This window comes from Heterocephalus glaber, unplaced genomic scaffold, assembly GCF_053883595.1.
Source record: "Heterocephalus glaber isolate CG9 unplaced genomic scaffold, H.glaber_assembly_v1.0 deba00001504, whole genome shotgun sequence".
In the NCBI taxonomy this organism is placed as follows: Eukaryota; Metazoa; Chordata; class Mammalia; order Rodentia; family Bathyergidae; genus Heterocephalus; species Heterocephalus glaber.
In genome coordinates, this window is record NW_028258324.1 from 72,448,321 (window position 1) to 72,467,794 (window position 19,474).

Here is a 19,474-nt window from a genome sequence, read left to right on the forward strand (position 1 = left end):
CGGCCACTTGTCCCGCTTACCACCAGCCAGGTTCTGTTCTAGGCGCCTCCCCGGCACTGAAGGATTGAACCTAGGGCTTCCCACTGAGCTACAGCTCCAGCCGTTTTTATTTTTTACTTATTTTCTTTTTTTTGGTACCAGGGATCCAACTCGGGTCCTTGCGCTTGCGAGGCAGGTGCAGGAACCACTGAGCTAAATCCCCCGCCCTTACTTATTTTTGAGATGGGGTCTCCCTAAATTGTCCAGGTTGGACTCAAATTTGCAGCCGTCCTGCCTCAGCCTCCTAGACCCTTGGTATTACAGATATGTGCCAACGCGCCTGACTCCAGAAGCTTTTTGGCAAGACCTGAAGGCCACTTTTGAGCTATGCCACGTGAGGGGAGGTATGGGGACCAGGCGACAGGAGCAAGCATCAGGACAGGAGCCTGAAACGCCTTTCTTGTGGGTGGGCAGGTTGCCAAAGAGCCCTGAGTCGGGTCCCCTCCTCCAGGAAGCCTTCCCAGGTGGTGTGGAGGCACTCCTACCCCACACTCCAGGGCCCACCTTTGTTTCCTTTAGCCTCTTAGGGTGGGTGCCTCCTGCCTGCCTTACAGATGGAGAAACTGAGGCTGACGGGGCAGCAGGACAGGGACCTAGGCCTAACAGACTGCTGGGCCACTGTCCCCATGCCTCCTGTGCCCCTTTTCCTGTTCCCATTTTGCCTATGAGCCCTCCCCCCACGTGTGGGGCAGGGGTCAGGCCTTTTGTTGGAGGTGGTCGGGGGTCGCCAGGCCCAGTGATATGCCATGGCTCGAAGGCACTGATCAGTCTGGAATCCACGCCCTGGCCCTGGCCCTGTCCCCTTGCTTCTTGGGTAGCTCCCACGTAGTCGGCCTCTGCTTCTTTCCCCTTGCTCTGAGCTCCGAGCTATTTCCTGGGCACCTGCCACCCACATACCAGGCCTTGGCAAAGCACTGCACCCACTGTGGGGGGCGGGTCTATCGATCAGGTCGGTGAGGGGGTCAGGTGTCGGGAGGGAGGAACAGCCTTGTGAGGGTTGCTGTCCGGGCAAGGGTGTGGGCTAGGGGAAAGTGGAGGACGGACGGCCTCATCTCAGACAGGTGCCGGCCTGGCTAGGGACCCTGCATCCTGACCAAAGTGTTCTGTTACCAAGGCGGGCGATCAAGGCAGGAAAGGATCCTGCAGCCGTGCACCTCAGGGCCACTGCCACAGGCCAGGCCACACCAAGTCTTTCTAAACCAGGGTACGGTGGACGGTCTTGTTCCCGGGGCCTACTGGCTCTCCTCCAGTGAAGGTCCTCGACTCTCAGTACTTTGCCGTGGAGTAGAGTGGAGAAGGGGGAGAGGAGAGATCATCTGTAAAACCTATGCCGCTTTACAGAAGAAATGCCACGCCGCCAGGTCCCGCTCTGTGCAGATTTTGTCCGGGCTAAGAACGGACACCTGAGATGTAGTGGAGGGAGAGGCAAACCTCCTATAAGATCGGTTCTGAGTCAAGGAAGGTTTCTCAGGGTGACCTTAAACTCGAGATCATCCCTCGTCCTGCCTCAGCCTCCCCAGTGCTGGGATTACAGGCCTGGGCCACCACGCCTGGCTCAGAAAGGTTTCTCGAAGGCATTCACATCTGAAGAGCCAGGACAAATGAGTAAGAACGGGGCAGGGGATTCAAGAGGCCAGCAGGAAATGAGATATAGTTTAGTCCTCAGGCAAAACCAGGGGTGATCGACGCACTCTATTTTTTTCCTCTCAGGTCTGATTCCACGTGGGGCTGAAACTGCTTAGCGTTGAAGAAAGCGAGCCTTAGCAGTTTCTTGTTGTTTTTCTTTTGTCGGCTCCTCATCCGCCAGGCGAGTTACGGGCCCTCCGAGAGCACGTCAGCACTGATTGGCTCTCAGGGGTTCCGGCGCACCCATTCTCGTCTTAGATTGGTCGTGAGATCTCGCGCGATCAGGACAAAACCAAAAAGGGGACCGGGTCGCGAGCAAGATGGCGGCCGCTGCGGCCGGTGTAGGCCGGCTAGAGGAAGAGGCCCTGCGGAGAAAAGAACGGCTGAAGGCCCTACGGGAGAAAACGGGACGCAAGGTGAGGAACGCGGAAGGAGGGACAGAGCCGAGGCAGCCAGCATTCGGAGTCCCGGTTGGAGAGCTGGGTCAAGTAGGAAAAGGCCGCTGCTGAGGCACGCATGCGTAGGCGGTTGGCGCATGCGCGAGGAGAGGCGCCCACTCGTGGGCTGTGGGGCGGGTCTTTCTGGGGGCCGCTGAGTGGTAGCGCAGGTGCTGGGGTGCGCCGTTAGCGGTCAGGGCGCTGCAGGAAGTTTGGCTTCTCCCTTTCAGCTTGTTGCTAGGTCTACCTTCAGTTTAAGATGCTTGCTGGATTCGGCGTGATTTGTCCCGTTTCACTCCCACACTAGATTTCCTGAGCCTAACAGACCCTGCCCTGTTGTCCAGCGCACCGCCGGAACTATAGAATGCAAAAATCCGAAAGAAAAGCTGTCAAGGTGGACTGCAGGGCGGGAAGAGGGCGCTTGCTTTTGTTTCTTTGTTTCTTTTTTTAAATTTTCACTCCAGTGACATTTATTTATTTATTTATGGTACCGGGGATCGAGCTCGGGTCCTTGCTTTTGCGAGGCAGGCGGCGGAACCACTGAGCTGAATCCCCGGCCTTGCTTTTGTTTCTTGCGCAGATAGTTCTCTGGGGTGGGCCCACCGCCCCTGTTAGTTGACAGATTCAGAAGCATTTTCCCTCTCCTTCGTTTGCAATCAAAATGTTTCGAATCCATTTCGGCCTTGTTATCTTCCAAAGCAGTGCACAAACAGAACTCCGAAGCTCACTCCGCAAGTGCAGAACTTGCCCGGTCACTGGAGGCTGTGGGACTAGGGACAAATTGCTTCCGTTCCCTGAGCCACTGGGGGTAAGGGTAACAACCTTGCCCGTACCCTGTCACTGGGTTATTCTGAGATCTGGTGGCATAGAGATCCCTAAAGACCACAGCGGGAGGAGATTGTTAACCCAAAACTGTCCTTTACTAAGCAGAGAGAATATTAAATATGCCAGAGTTGCCAGAATGGCGGGGATCTGGGGACACTTTCCTGTTTGAAAAAAACAAAACCAACCTGCTTAGTCTGGCCCATTTTCCTTCACCCTAACTGCCTGGTTCTCTGTGGGAAAGCTAAGGGGGAAGTAACTTGAGAGTGAAAGCTGGCCAGGTTGGCGTGTGCGTTTGTTGGCAGCTGTGCTACACATCAGACAGCTACCTGCAACCTGCTCACGTGTTGGCCTTTTCAGGCAGTACCAGCCACAGAGGCTGCTTGCTTGCATTATGGCTCATGTTGTTGGGGCTGAGTTTGAGGTCCGAATACAGGGGACAAGATAGCATCCTCTTAGCTCACTGCCATGGGAAGGATGTGCCAGGCCCTTGGAGAACTAGCCTTTAAAGATTCTTCTCAGTGAGGTATAGTGGTGCACACCTGTAATCCCAGCACTCTGGGAGGCTGAGGCAGGAGGATCACAAGTTCAAGACCAGCCTGGACAATTTAGCGAGACTCAGTCTCAAAATTTTAAAAAATGGCCCAGGGCTGGGGATTTAGGTCAGTGGTTCCGTCACCAGCCTTACAAGCGAAAGGTCCTGAGTTCCATCCCTGGTACCAAAAAAAAGGCCCAGGAATGTAGCTCAATGCAAAGCCCCTGGATTCAAACCCCAGTACCATGGCCACACACTTGCGTGCATACATGCACAAATTCTCTTGCAAATAGGAGTTGGTATTTTTCTTTATTTAAAAAATTGTGGTAGGGCTGGGGATTTAGCTCAGTGGTTCTGCCACTTGCCTCGAAGGCACAGGTCTGGAGTTGGATCCCCAGCACCAAAAAGAGAAAAAAAAAGATAATAAACCAACATTCTGACTCCTGCCTCACAAGCATAAGGTCCCAAGTTCGATCCCCAGAACAAAAAAAAAGATTGTAGTAAAATGTACATAAAATTTATAATTTTAATTGTTCAAGTGTACAGTCCAACAGCATTAAGTAATCCACATTGTTATCATGCCACAGTCTATTTTCAGAACTTTTTCATCATTCCAAACAAACTCTAGGTATTAAAACAGTAACTCCTCATGCCTCCCTCTCTACCTCTGGCACACACTGTTATGGTTTCTGTGACTATGAATTTGACTACTCTGGGTGCCATATATAAGTCGAGTCATACAGTATTATTTAACTTAGTCTAGTGTCTTCAGTGTTCATACATGTCTGAGCATTTGTCAGAATTCCATCACTTTTTTTTTTTTTTTAGTACCGGGGATCAAACTCAGGACCTTGCACTTGCAAGGCAGGCATGGTGCCACTGAGCTAAATCCCAGGTCCTGTTTCATCACTTTTTAAGACTGAATAATATTCCATTGTGTGTGCACACAACATTTTGATTATCCATTCATCTACTGATGAACAGTTGGGTTACCTTTACCTTTTGGCTGCTGTCAATGCTGCTGTAAACCCTGAAGTAAAAACATCCGTTTGAGTCTCTGCTCTGACTTATTTTAGCTGTATACCCAGAAGGAAATTGCTGGGTTGCACAGCAACTCCCTGTCTAATCTTTTGAGGCCCCAGGCCCCCCACACTATTTTCCACAGGCGCTGCACCCTTTCACATTCCCAATAGCAGTGCACAGGGATGCCGATGTCTTCACTGCTCCTCTTCACTTGTTCTTTCCTTTCCTTTTTAAGTTATAGCCTCCTAGCGAGTGAGAAGTGATGTCTCATTGTGGTTTTGATTTGCATTTCCCTGATGATCAGTGATGCGCGTGGAGTGTGTTTTCATGTATTTATGGTTGTTTGCTTGTTGTCTTTGGAGAAATACATATTCAAGTCTTTTGCCCATTTTTAAAATCCAGTTGTGTGAGATTTTTTTTGGGGGGGGTTACTCTCATTGATTTGTAAGAGTTCTTCATGTAGTTTGAATATTTACAACAAATCAGATACATGATTTGCAAATATTTTTCCCATTCATTGGTTTGTCTTTTCACTTTCCTAACAGTGTCAGTAATGTCCTTTAATACATAAAGGTCACCGTCTCCCACTGGAGATTGATCACAGAACCTTGCACATCATAGGCAAGCACTCTGCCTCTGAGCTACACCCCCAGCCCTTTTATTTTTAAATTTTTATTTTTTTGGTACCAGGGATCAAACTCAGGACCTTGTGCTTGCGAGGCAGGTGCCAGAACTACTGAGCTAAATCCCTGGTGCTTTTATTTTCAAATTTTGAGACAGACTCTCACTAATTTGCCCAGGCTACCCTTGAACTTGTGATCCTCCTGCCTCAGCCTCTCAAGTAGCTGGGATGTAGACATGTCTAACCACACACCCCTCCCCTCTGCTGTGGATTTTTCATATTCAGCGTTTATCATGTTACATTTCCTTCCAGTCATGGCCTTTTTTTTGGTCCCGGGGATCAAACTCGGGTCCTTGTGCTTGCTCAGCAGGCAGCGGAACCACTGAGCTAAATCCCTGGCCCCTGAAAATCTTTTAATAGTTCTGATGTGATTTGGTGACACATGCCTGCAATTCCAGCACTTGGGAGGCTGAGGCAGGAGGATTACTAGTTTGATGCCAAGCTGGGGTATATAGTGAGACCTTGTATTAAAAAACCAAAGGGGGGAAAAATAGGACTGCTGAATTCAGTTTGCTGGTGTTTTCAGGATTTTTGCATCAGTCTTTGTAAGGTATATGCACCTATAATTTTCTTAGCATGTCTTTGTCTGACTTTGGTGTCAGGGTTATGCTGGCCCTTTAAAATGAGTTAGGAAGTGTTCCTTTCTCTGCAGTTCTGGAAGGAATTTGAGGAAGATTCATAGTGCTCCCCATCATGAGTTGTTGCAGCTATAATTCATTCCTTCCACAGATGTTAATGGAGCATCTACTCATGCAGGCATTTAGAGCAGTGGTCAAAGCACAGTCTGCCCCAGGTAGCTCGCATTCAGCAGGGAGACAGAGTCACACCAGCCGTGTCAGGGGTTAGGTGGAGAAGGGGCTGGGGGTGGTCGGTGCTCCTGAACACTAGTGGTCTAAAGTTCTTCATTAAATATGGTGTGTTTTTAGAGCCGACATGGTAGCTGATAACACTTGCTTGGCTTATCTGCTCTTATCAGTGAGTAGGTAGGACAAGAATTTTTCTGTTAATTTTCTTTGCACTTTCTGAAGCAGTTCTGGAAATTCTCTTTCTTGAGTGTCTTTGAGAGCTGTGATCAAAAATATTGTCCCTGCCACCGCCGAGTGCTATCCAGTGGGAAGGCAGGGTCAGAAAAACATGACCCTGTGTCCGCACCCTCCTTATTCACTGGAGCTGGCGCTTTGTGACTCCCGGCTCTTCCCCAAAGTCTCACTGTCTCTGTCTCTCCCTGGTGGTGCCTTGTATGTTTTTATTGTGTTGCAGCCTATATAGCAAAAAACTTGTCATTTTTACCATTTTCCAGTGGCACTAAGTATACTCACAGTATTGTGCAATTGCCACCACTATTTCCAACATGTTATCAGCCAAACAGAAACTCCTATTAAGCAATAACTCCCATTTCCCTCCCCCCCAGCTCCTCATAGTCTCTAATTCATTTTCTGTCTCTATGAATTGCCTCTTCTAGGTACTTCATGTCAGAGGGATCATGTATAATTATTTGTCCTGTTGTGTTTGGCTTGGTTTCACATTGTGCTAAGTATCAGGATCTCCTTCCTCTTTAAAGCTAAATAATACCATCACCCCTTATGTAGATGCTATGTACATTTCCCCCGGCCATACTGGGTTGAGCCCAGGTCTCAGCCAGGCATGACAGCACACAGATGCCTGTAATACCAGCACCCCCGATGCCTAGGTAGGAGAATGGAGTTTGAGCCCAGCCTGGGCAGCTTAGTGACTTAGTGAGACCCTGAATCAAAATAAGAAATAGGGCCAGGGATTTAGCTCAGTGATGGTGCTGCCTGCCTTGAAAGTGGAAGGTCCCGAGTTCGATCCTTGGTTCCAAAAAAGAAATGTAAAAAGGCCGGGGATTTAGCTCAGTAGCACTACACCTGCCTTGCAAGCTCAAGGTCCTGAGTTCCATCCCTGGTACTGCCAAAAAAACAAAAAACAAAAAAAAAGAAATAAAAACAGGCTGTGTTGTAAGTTCAGTGAGAAGGCCCAGACAAACAAATGAAAAACCCAGGTACTTGTGTGTGCTAGACAAATATTCTGCTGCTGTACTGCCATCTGTGTGTGTGTGTGTGTGTGTGTGTGTGTGTGTGTGTGTGTATGTGTGTGTGTGATGCCAGGGATGGAACCAGCTTACTCTGCCACTGAGCCGCACCTCTCAGCCCCTCATATTTTTGTGATTGTTTTGTTTTTGGTAAGTTTTTTTTTTTCCTTTTTTGGTTTTTGGAGATAGGATCTCACTCTGTAGTTCAGGCTGACCTTGAACTCACTATGTAGCTCAGGCTGGCCTCAACTCATGGGGCAGTCCTCCTGCCTCAGCCTCCCGAGTCCTAGGATTACAGGAATGTGCTACCATGCCCAGCCTGAGTCTCTGTTTTCAATTCTTTTGGATATATACCTAGGTGTGGAATTGCTGGTGATTCTGTTTAACTTTTTGAAGGACTGCCAAGCTCTGTGCCATGGTTGTTCCTGCCAGTAACCATAAGGGTTCTGATTTCTCCATATCCTTGTCAACGTATTTTTTTAATTACACCCATCATAGTAGGTAAGAAGTATATCTCATTGTGGTTTTCATTTGTCTTTCTCTAGTGGTTAATGATGTTGAACATCTTTTTTCTTTAATCTTTTTCCTTTCCTTTTGACACAAGGTCTCGATATGCTTTTTTTTTTGGTGCCGCGGATCGAACTCGTGTCCTTCGCGCTTGCGCAGTAGGTGGCGAAACCACTGAGCTAAATCCCTGGCCCCTCACTATGCTTTTTTCTTTTTTTCTTTTTTTGGTACCAGGGATTGAACTCGGGTCCTTGCACTTGCCAGGCAGGCGCCGGAACCACTGAGCTAAATCTCCAGCCCCTCTCACTATGCTTTTTGCTGGCCTCGAACTCACTGTTGAACTGCTGATCTTCCTGGCTCAGCCCGCTGACTGGTGAGTGCAGGTGTGCACCAAGTCACTATGCCTGGTCTTGCCCATCTTTTTATTTTTATTTATTTATTTATTTATTTATTTATTTTTATTTTTTTCACACTTGGCTGCTTTATTTCTTCAATGATACAATGGAAGCAAAGTGGGTCCCCAGTTCAGCACCGTTAGGGGCAGTTCTGTGTCTGATGTCCCTTCCTGTGCCCGTGTTGTCTTTGTCCTGCCTCCACTGGGAGCCCCAGAGTCACCAGAATTCGTGGTGTCTCAGATGTCACCCCAAATGCTGAGCTGAATGACAGTAAGCACTTTCACACAAAGCACAGTCAGAGCCACAGGCTGTGTGCTGCTGGTGGCCAGGTGTTGCCCAGCTGGCCTGTGTCCCCTCCAGCCTCAGAGGGTCTTCCCTCGGCCCTCGGAGATGACATGCTCAGGCTGGGCATGGATGTACCACTCCACCCAGGAGCCATCATAGACTTGCCCATCTTTTTAACTGGGCTGCCTTTTTGCTGTTGAGTTATAATTGAGTTGTTTACATATTTTTGGATGTTAAATCTTAATTAGATTTGATATTTGCTAATATTTTTTCCCATTCTCTGGGCTTTCATTTCATTCTCTTGGTAATGTCCTTTGATGTACTAAAGTTGTTTTGTTTTGTTTTTGTGGGAGCAGGGATTGAACCAGGGCCTTCACACTAAGCTACATCCCCAGCCCTTTATTTTGTATTTTTTATCTTGATACGTGTCCTTGCTAAGTCACCAAATTGCCCAGGCTGGGCTCAAACTTGCAGAGTGCTGGGAGTAAATTACAGTCATGTGCCACTGCACCTGGCGAGTTCGTTAATTTTGATAAAGTCGTTTTTCTTTGTTGCCTGTGCTTTTGCTGTCATATTTAATCCTCAGTTCTTTTTTTTTTTTTTTTTTTTTTGGTACCAGGGATTGAACTTGGGACCTTGCACTTGCAAGGCAGGCGCCAGAACCACTGAGCTAAATCCCCAGCCCAAATCCTCACTTCTTGAGTGACTTTTTAAAATACTGTTGCTAGGGCTGAACTTGTGGTAGGCGAATGCCTGCCACAGAGCTACAGCCTCCAGCCCTTGAGGGAGTTTCCTAGGGCAAACTCGGGGGGAAGCGAGCAAGCATCAGAATAACCGAGAATTGGCTTCTGGCCCACCGTGGCTTGCGCACACGCACGTGGGGAGGCAGGAGGAAGCGTGGACGCCTGCAGCGGCAGATAAGATGCCAGCAGCCTCCTCCTCCGAGGAAGTGTGACATGTTTTAGTTGACCTCTGACATGACCACAGTCATGGGCTCAGCTCTTCCGTGCCCGCACCTCCCAAAGGTGCCCCTGTTTGCCCTGTGGGGCAGCTGGTCCCCTAATGGCCCTAAGTAGTTGGCAGGTCCTTCATTGAGTCCCCACTGTGTGTGAGTCCCTACTGAGCATATGGTTTTGTTGAAGGTCTCAGGGTTTGGGGCATGGAGCTGGTTTCCATACAGTTTTACCTTCTTCTCCTCCCCTCCCACCCCTACCAGACTTTTTCTTTTTTATTTTTTTTTGAGACAGGATCTCACTCTGTAGTTCAGGCTGGCCTTGAACTCACTATGTAGCCCAGGCTTGCATCAAACTCAGTGATCTTCCTGCCTCAGTCTCCTGGGTGCTGGGATGACATGTGCTGCCATGCCCAGCTTATAAGTTTATAATTTAGTGGCATAATGGACAGATCAGAGTCCTGAGATTGTGACAAGTAAAGCAAGATGAGGTCAGGGTCGCATTGCTTCCACGTCATTCACCATAGAGCTCTGTGGCAGTCTTCATGTGGCTGTATGGTTTTACTAAGTGCCTCCTTCTCAGCCCACCCTATGTGACTGACGTGAGGGCTCAGAGGTGTGAGGACGCCCAAGGACCCGGATGGGAAACCAGGTCTCCTGGACTCTGGTCTGTGGATGGGGTTCTGTTGGGGCTGCAGCACTGCCTGAAGCAGTGTTCTGGGGGACAGGTGGGACCTATACTGCTGGATTCATTGTCTGGGAACACCAGGTTGGGCCAGGGTAAGCCTCAGGGAAGGCAGCTTGGGCCTTGAGCTTGAACTCAAAGAACTCCAAGTGTTCCAGTAAAAAGAAAGTAGTTAGCCAGGCATGGTAGCCCATACCTGTAAGTCCCAGGACTCTAGGAGGTTGAGGCAGGAGGATCATAAGTTTGAGCCCAACTTGGGCAATTTAGGGAGAAGGTCTGGGGATGTTGAAAGAGACAGAGTTCCTGGGTAGGGATGTTCAGGGACACGGGCGACAGTGGAGATGCCCTGGGGTTTGACAGCAAGCACCTGGCAGCAATGGTGGCAGGGCATGACCCGAAAGCACTGGGCTGGGTGCTTTGGTGGCCAAGTCCTGCTGGATCTGGGTTCCCAGCTGGGAGTGGGAGAGCCATCAGGCTCTGCAGTGGGCACCCTGCAGTGCTGTCCAGCAGGCACTGTGGGGCGGCTCTGCCCTCTGCCGACCTCTTTCTTCCTTAGCTGCCGGGAGGAACTCTCTGGTGATTCACTTGGCACAGCTCCTCGCTGCCTGGCTGCTGGCTTGAATTGGGCTTCTCTGGCTGCCCTGGGATGGAGAGAGACTGGCTGTCTGGCCTAGCAGCCCCTCAGGAGTTTGGTATGGCCCTGGGGCCTGGGCCAGTTGTCACCCTGCACACTCAGCAGCAGCTCCCAGCTTCTATCAGGAAGAGACCAGGGCAGGGCCATGCAGTGGGACTTTGTGCATTGATGGTTTCCTGTCACCTGCACTGTCCAGTCCTACAGCCAGGAGCCACATGGCGACTTTCGAGCTCTAGAAATGTAGCTATTGTGGTTTTATTTATTTTTAATTAAGTTCCACTCAAACAGCCACGTGAGACTTATGCCACCTTACTGAACCATGCATCTCTGAGGACGTGCTGCTCCCAGCCGCCTCCTGAGAAACCTTGTCTGCCTGAGTCCCATATATTGAGAGCAAAGAGGATGAGGGCGGGTGGGAACCCAGAGGCCTGGGAGCCCGGGTTGGGCAGAGGGATCGGGAGGGGTCGATCTTCCGGGTTCCGGAGGGCACTGTGGTGACTCGTGGGCCCTCACTTGGGGCGGTGGCTAACAGAGGAGCTATGGGTGTTGGACAGCCTGGGAGGGAGGGGCCCGGCGTGCAGGTGAGGAGCCAGACTTGCCTGCGGCCTTCATGTGCCTCAGAAAGTTGGCCCTGCCCGTGTCTAGCAGCCAGTCTGTCAGCTGAGGAGGTCACTGTGTCCCAAGGTGGCAGCCTTTCACAGTTTGGCAGACAGCGTTTGCATGGCAGTCTGGCAGGATCTCTCCACTTGTTCAGTCCTGGAAGCAGCCTTGGAGGGGGATTGGTCCATCCCTGTTTCAGGACCAGGAAACCTGGATGGAGGAGCCTCCTGCAGTGCCGATTTGGGCTGCTGCCCCTAGACTGTCCCTCCCGCTCCTCGCCCTGGGTACTTGAGAACAAGCAGCCCCCAGGAAGGGGCTCCTCCCCTCACATAGAACTTTGGGGCTGCGCTGTGGAGCTGTGGGCCTGGTGGGGAGCTGGCATGGGCCTCCGAGCCAGGCTGAACTGGTCTAAGCCTTAGCTCCACGAGTCATGTCCGCAGGCCCTGGAGCAAGTCAGAAGCCTCATCTGACTGCCGCTCCTGCCTGTAGAGTTGAGATTACTCCCGACCTCAGGAGCTGGAGAAAGAGAAGTGCTGTCTGGCATGTCCTGCACCAGGGCCTACACACAGGCCTCTCCTAAACATGGGCCTCTAATTCCTCATCCTCTCAAAAGCGGGGGAGGTCCCTCGGCCCCCAACCCTCTGTCCTAGGAGAAGCTGACCTAGGTTCATTCTTTTTTTTTTTGGTACCAGGGATTGAACTAGGGTCCTTGTGCCTCCAGGGCAGGAGGTGAAACCACTGAGCTAAATCCCCAGCCCTTGTTCTTTCTTTTTTTGAGACAGAGTCTTGCTGTGTAATGCAGGCTGGCCTTGAACTCACTGGATAACCCAGGCTGGCCTCAGACTTGCAGCGAGCCTCCTGCCTCAGCCTCCCGAGTGCTGAGATGACAGGCATGTGCCACCACACCTGACCTCTGACCTAGGTTCTGAAGAAGCAAAGAGGTCGCTCTCATCCCAGCCCCAGTTCTTTCCAGGTGGGACTCGGAGAACTCAAAGTGTTACATTCAGAAGTCCTCGGTTAGCTGGCACGGTGCTGCATGCCTGTGATCCCCGTGCCCTAGGAACCTGAGGCAGGAGGGTCTAAAGCCCGGGCGATGTAGTGACTTTGAGACAGCTTGGCTCACATTTTTAAAAATTTAAAAAGAGGATTGGGGATGTAGGTCAATGCAAAAGCTCTGGATTAAACCCTCAGTGGCACAAAAGAAAAAAAAAGAAAGTAGGTTTGTAGCGCGCTGGGCAAGGTGGAGTATGTAGCCCTCTTTCCTGCTAAGGCGGACTTTGCCACCAGCTCTCAGAGCCTGAGCGTGGAGGGCAGAGTGAGGGCCCCGTGTGTGGCGGGCTGGGCTCAGGAGCCAGCGAGTGGCCCCGGATGGCATCACCCTCACAAGGGCCTGGATATGGCCTGTGGGAAACTGATGGCTGGGTGAGCCCCAGGAGCCTCCTGGGAGAAGCTGCAGTCTCTTCTCTGGTCCTCTGCAGACCGTCTGGCGTGGCTTGAGGATGCAGCCCAGAAACCCAGCTTTATTTTTACTTTTTTGGTTCCGGGGATCGAACTCTGGACCTTGTGCTTTCGAGGAAGATAGCAGAACCGCTGATCTAAATCCCCGGCATTTGTTTTTTGGCAGTACCCTGGCTGGAACACAAGCCTTCCCACACACTGGGCTGGCGCTCTTCCACTGGGCCCGCCCCAGCCCTCTTTATTCTGAGACAGTCTGACTATGTTGCCCAGGCTGACCTTGAACTTATGATTTTCCTGCCTCAGCCTCCCACGTAGCTGGCATTACAGGTGTGTGCCACCATTTCTGGCAAAGCCTAGGATTTCTGATGTTCCCCACGTGATCTGAGGCTGCATTTCTTGGGACCCTCTGACTGCTCCCTGGCGTTCTCTTGCTGGAGTGGGGCTCTCCCTTTCCCTGGAGCATAGCTAGCCCTCTTCCCAGCAGCAGCCCCCACGCAGTGTTTGTTACCAAGTACTGGCTGGGTGCCAGGCCCAGGCCCAGGCATGCGCTGGGGTGGGAGTTGCTGGGCAGGCTGACACATCCATCCGCCCCAGGCCGGCAGACCTCCCCAGTGGGCAGAGGCAGCAGTGGGGTGGAGAGGTGAGACCGGGATCTGAGGAGGTGCAGCAAGTTGAGCCGGGTGAGCTTGGCTGCTTTGAGGGCCAGCGGAGCAGTGGAGCAGTGGGGTGGGATGGGGTGGGCTTGGCCATAGCTCTAGGACTTCAGGGATGGGAACCTTCGGCTTGCTCAGCGGGCTGTTAGCATTCAAAGCTCTAAAGGTTCGCCATCCCTCTTGTAGATGATGAGGGAAACCCTGCCCTGGCGGTGGTGTATGCTGGTCAGAAGCCCCCGGAGAGGGCAGCAGGATGCTCTGACAGAGGGACTTTGGGGGTGGGGACCCCATTCCAAGATGGTGAAGTACAGGACACAGTGACTTGCTTTTTTAACTGATACAAAACACTTATTCCAAGGTGATTCTTTCATGAAGCAGTGTTGCCCTTGGCAGACCTGTGATAGGGGGAGTGACTCTGCAGGGGCAAGCAGGAGTCTGGTGTGGCCGCATTTTGGCTGAGACACGTGTGGAGACAGAATTTGGACCTGGGGGTCAGCCAGGCCTTGTGAGGACAGGGCCGGGCACCCTCTGCCCTGAGGTTGCCTGCACCGTGGCCTTTAGGACCAAAGAGAGGACAGCAGGTGAGGGAGGGGATGAGAGAAACCTGGCAAGGCCCAGAGCTGGTCCTGGTGAGCTGGGCGGCAGGCAAGCTTGGTCCCTTGGTTTCCGGGGTGCCAGGGAAGAGAGGGAACCCAAGTGCCCTGCTGTGCATTGAGCCCTTGGTGCTCTGCTCTGAGCCTCCCTAGAGCCTCCCTGTAAGACCTGCTGGTCTTCCTGGGAGCAGTGCCCTCGGGACCTGGCTCTGGGCTCTGCCCAGCATTCCTGCTGACCCCAGGGCCCAGCCCAGATCTTGGGGTGCTGCTCTGTCCCATGCCTGCAGTCTCCTGGGGCTGTGCAAGACTCAGGCTGGGTTTGCTCAGGTCTCCTGCACTGTAGGTTGCCTGGGCAGTTTGCTTTTGCCTGGAGAGAATCACGTCACTTCCTCAGCTGGAAGATGGCGCGGGAGGAGCGGGGAAGGGCAGTGCTAATGCACACGCGCATGTGTGTTCTCTCTGCTGTTCTCTCGATTTAGTCCTGGGGAGAGCCCCTGTATTTTACAGACCGGACAGCTGAGACCCAGAGAGGCAGGGGTGGTACGGGTCACACAGGACCCAGCCCTGTCCCCAGAGCCACCCACCCCAGCTCCAGGGAGCCCTCCTGAGTTCCGGGCATTCCTCCTAGGGGCCGGCACTGGGCTGGCCACTGGAGCTTGCCGAGGGGCACAGAGAACCCGCCTTCCCTCCCTCCCTCTGCCTGGCCTGGCGGGCTGGGAGCCAGTTGCCCCTTGGAGGCTGAGCTCCTACTGAAGCAGCTTGGAGCTTCTCCGGTCCTTTGCGTGGTGCCCACCGTGTAGCCGAAGAGGTGCCAGCCAGCCGCAGGACAAGGCCCCCTGCCCCGGGATGGTGTTCCCACCTGTGTCTGTCTCCCCTTTGGTGACTTCCATGGCATCGTGGGTTTTAACCAGTGTTCCATGGCCTCACTTGTTAGGGACAGGGAATTAGGAACAAAGGAACCTTGACCTTCAGGTGGGTTGTAAACTTTCTGTTAACTTTGGCAAGAAAATTTGGGTGACCTTTCTGGTGAACCTTCCTGTTGTTCTCGCTGCCCAGCTCTCTGCTGGAGTCCAAGCAGCTGTCTAACGGGAGTGCTTAGGGACCTCTCTCTGGAGGCCTTTGTCTCACACTCCTCTAGACTGCATTAATTCTCACTTTAATTTTTTTTTTTGGTGCCAGGCATCAAACTCAGGTCCTTGCGACTTGGAGGCAGGTGGTGGAACCACTGAACTAAATCCCCGGCCCCTTACTTTAAATTTTAATGATTTTCATCTTAGTATCTAAGTGGGCTTAGGTTTTTCTGGTTTTTTGTTTTTTCTTTTTTCCAGTACTGGGAATGGAACTCGGGACATTTCACTTGCCTGTCAGGTGAGGCAGCAGCACTGAGCTAAATTGCCGATCCTGTTTTTTGTTTTTTGAGACAGGGTCTTACTGTTGTAGTTAAGGCTGGCCTCAGACTCCTGGCACCCTTCCTGCCTCGGCCCCCAGAGTGCTGGAATCACTGGGATGTCCCACCACACCTGGCTGTTTTACTAACAATCTGAAGTGACTTCCTTTCTTTCTCTTCTTTTCTTTTTTTTAATTGAGACAAGGTTTAGCTATGTAGTCCAGGCTGGCCTTCAGTTTAACTAGGTAGTCTAGGCTGCCCTTGAACCCATAGTCCCCCTGCCTCGGCCTGGTGAGTGTTGGGATTCCAGGTGTGCACCGCCAACCCTGGCTTGAGGTGGCATTAAAACGAACTTTTAATTGACATACACTGTGCATAGTGTACACAGATTGGCCCAGTGGGGTGCACAGAGTGAACATGCTCCCGCAGTGAGTCGCACAGGTGAAGAAACCAACAGTCTCGAATCCCACAGCCCCTCCTGCTCTCGCCCAGGGTTGTGCACCTGGAGGGAGCCTCTCTGAGCATCCTCCGCCCCCTGGGAACCCTACTTTATATACCTGCACCTTTCACCCCTCGAGGTGTCTGTGGCCCCGGGGGTGGTGTTGGCTCATTCTTAGCACTGTACAGCATTCTGTGGGCTCTTCTGGATTGTGCTGCTCTTCCCAGCCCTGCACATGCATGGATTGCTGAGCACGCGTTCGCACAGCTGCTGGGCAGATGCCAAGCAGTGCAATTGCTAGGTTTCAGGGTGACTGTCAGTAGGGTGGATGCTGCCAAACAGCTTTCCAGACCTGTGGTAGCGTTTCATGTTCCGCAGCAGTGTGTGAAGCTTCCTGTCCAGCACGTGATGTGGTGCGACTCTTGCCTTAAACGGCAGGCTGTCCTATTCTGTGTGGCTTAAGCTTGCATTTGTCTTTCTCAGCAGTGAAGCTGCAAGCATCTTGTCATAATTTCTGTGACATGCCTCTTCAAGTTTTTTGCCTCCCCCCCCTTATTGGCTTGCTTGACACTTTTCCTGTTGATTTCTAGGAATTTATTTTTTAGCATGGGGGTTGCTGAGGATGGAACTAGGCCCTCATGTGTGCTAGGCAGGTGCTTTTACCACTGAGCTGCATCCCAGCTGGCTTCTAGGAATTTTGTCTGGTTTTGTTTTTGAGACAGGGTCTCACTGTGTAGATCAGGCTGGTCTTGAGCTCACTGTGTAGCCCAGGCTCCCCTTGAACTTGCAGTGATCCTCCTGCCTCAGCCTCCCGATTGCTGCGAGTACAGCTGTGTCCTATCATGCCTGGCGACCAGAATTTGTTTTTGTGTGGTGTGAGATAGAGGTTGAGATTCTTTTTATTTTTCTTATATGAGTAGTGATCCAGTACTGTTTACTAGTTAGCATTTGGGGCTTTTTTGTTTTGTTTTATTTGCTTTTTGGTACTGGGGATCAAACTCAGAACCTTGCGCTTGGGAGGCAGGCGCAGTGCCACTGAGCTAAATCCCCAGCCCTTGTTTTGTTTTTGAGACAGAGTCTCACTATGTCATTCAGGCTGGCCTTGAACTTGAGGGGATCCTCCTGTCTCAGCCTCCCAAGCACTGGGATTATAGGCATATGCCACCATGCCTGGCTGGCATTTGTGTTTCAGAAAGACTTTTCTTATGAATGGTTGGCTCAAAGTGTGCCCGATAATCTTGTTAGCCCCCCACAAATGTCTTGATAATCATTGCAGTTATGATAACGGCAGTAGTAGTAGCTGGTGCTACATTTTTCTGAATGTTACTAAGTCTCACTTTATGCGATGCCCTCAGTAGACAGGCAGCTCCTGGAGGACACGGACAGCTCTAAGCTGCCCGGTAGTGGCCCTGTACTGGAGACGCTGTTTCCCATTACCTGGGGTCCCGAGGCCTTGTGCAGTACAGGAGGGCCTTACTCTGGTCTCGTGGGGAGGATGGGAAACAGCCTCACAGGCTGCCCTTGTGCTCTGCCTTCCAGCCTGTGTCCGAGCCCTGGACCACCGACAGTGTTCTTGCTAGAAATCTGGGTTGCCCCAGACAGCTGCTTCTGGGTGGGTGTTTGCAAACTGGCACAATGTGTTTTAAATGGTTGTTGGCTTTCAAGGTTCCTTACCTTTCCCTGTCCCTCCTCAGGGAGGCCTTGGGAACACCAGCTACAACCTGCAATACTGTTGAAGTCACCGGAAGGGGAGGCTAAGGTAGGGACACTTGGTAGTGTGGACATTTGGACCAGGATGTGGTTGATTTGTGGTATAAACCCTAAGAATTTTAATATAGAGTTGAAATGCAACTCCTGTCATTCATTGTGTCTAGAGAAGTTGTGTCCCACACTTCCCTTTGGGCTATGGAGGGACCCCCTCCCTCACCCCTCTCACGAGCCTCCTGGTACACCTCCTGCACACCCCGCACCCTCCCTTAGCAACCCATGTCACCCAGCACACCCCAGTCCTGTGTCCCCACCTAGCACCTCCCAGCTCGTTACCCACACAGCCCCCCACGGGTATCACCTCTGCCCTCCCCCCCTGCACCCCCTCCCGCGCTGGGCAGCAGAGGCACTGGCAGGCGGTACGAACCTGTTATACAGCTGGCCAGGGCCCAGCCTTGACCCCGGACTGCAGCAGCAACAGCAGCCCTACTCCTGAAAACGATCTAAGGGGAAGGTAGTTGCTGTGGAGACAGTGTCTGTGGGGAGTAAGATCCACGCTCCAGGGCTGTTTTGATTCCGGCTGTAAAGAGCTGCTGTCTGGAGAAAGTGCACAGGCCCCTTTTCAAGGGCAGCCCCTCCTCGTGCTGTTTTGGTTGCCAGCGGGCGCTGGTGCATTCTTACAGGGCAGTCTGAGTTCTGGAGTCCTGACCAGGCAGGTGCCTTCTGCTCTGGGAGTGAGAGCCAGTGTGAGGTCACCGGTCCTGTGGGAGGCGAGGATGGGGGCTGAGGACAGTGAGGTCAGGCTAGCCCTAGGGGAGGCTGTTACAGTGCAGCTCTCGGCCTGAGGGTGGTGGCATGCAGTATCTGCCTGGAGTAGAAGCTGGTTGGGGGGAGCAGCACTGGGGATTGAACCGAGGGCCTTGCACTGAGCTGCATCCCCAGACCTTTTTTTAATTTTTTATTTTTAAATTTTTTTTTCCCAGACCTTTTTAAAAATCTTTTATTTTGAGACAGAGCCTTGCTAAGTAGCCCAGGGTGGGGTCAAATTTACAATCCCTCTGCCTCAGCCTCCCAGAGTGCTGGGATTACAGGTGTGCACCGCCACACCCAACTTGGAGGTAGAAAGTTTGAGTCTGGGTGTGGACTCAGGTACCCTGCTTCTTCTCTGGATTGGCTGATGGGTCTTGGTCCCTTGGGCTAGGCTTGGGCTAGGTGCCCCAGGCCACATCCTCACAGAGCCTGACCTGGCTAGAGAGCTAGAAAGCCCTTGAGGGATTGAGTGTGGGCAGAGGTGAGGAGGAGGGGCAGGAGCAGAGCCAGCAGAGATGCAGGGGTCTGACTTCCAGAAGCCCAGCTGTGGAGGCCCCACTCTGTCCCCCTGGCCCCTGCATGCTGTGAGTGGCTGCCTCTGACAGGACTTGAGTTCTCTGCAAGCAGGTGGGCAAAGGTGCAAGGGCAGGGTCTTCCTCCAGGTGACACCGGTGCTGCACACAATGAGGGCTGAAGCATGCGTGGTGGAGGTGTTCTGTGACCCTGTTGGGACAAGTGAGACAGCATCATCCTGAAGACACAGGGCTGTCAGCCTCCGTCATTGTCACATGGTCAGCACCTACTGATGGAGGACTCGCTCTGTGCCCGCCCGGCACACAGTCCCCTCGCTTCACACCACCAAAGAACCCCCCCCCCCCCCCCGGGCAGGCACTTGGCAGAGCCAGGGTTGGTCCTCAGTGGCTCTGCCCTGTCAGCCTTTTAGCTGGGAACAGAAACACTTTCCCAGGAAGTGTGTGTAGGTGAGGATGGTAGGAGCTTGTTGGTGCAGCATCTCCCTCTACAAATAAATGTGCTGGTTCTGACTCTAGTTCACATTTGGTTCTCATTAGCATCTTATGCCTTGTAGATCACACTAAAGGAGACAACAGCTTGCTTTACCTCTCAAACTGTGACAGCTGATCAGAGGTTAAAATA

The 19,474-nt window shown here is 52.1% G+C and overlaps 1 protein-coding gene across 4 annotated transcripts in view; it reads left to right on the forward strand.

The window, feature by feature from the left end:
* Positions 1 to 19,474, forward strand: part of Ccdc12 (coiled-coil domain containing 12) — a 46,120-nt gene that overhangs the window by 1,845 nt on the left and 24,801 nt on the right. Inside the window, exon 2 of one of the 4 annotated variants that reach the window (XM_004834992.4) lies at positions 1,750 to 2,081. In XM_004834992.4, coding sequence (XP_004835049.1) covers positions 1,986 to 2,081 — 96 coding nt within the window. In that variant the 5' untranslated portion in view covers positions 1,750 to 1,985. Of the gene's footprint in view, positions 1 to 1,749; positions 2,082 to 11,194; positions 17,562 to 19,474 lie in introns of those variants that run through there. The other 3 variants (XM_021256982.2, XR_015441169.1, XM_087187103.1) reach the window with 3 other exon arrangements.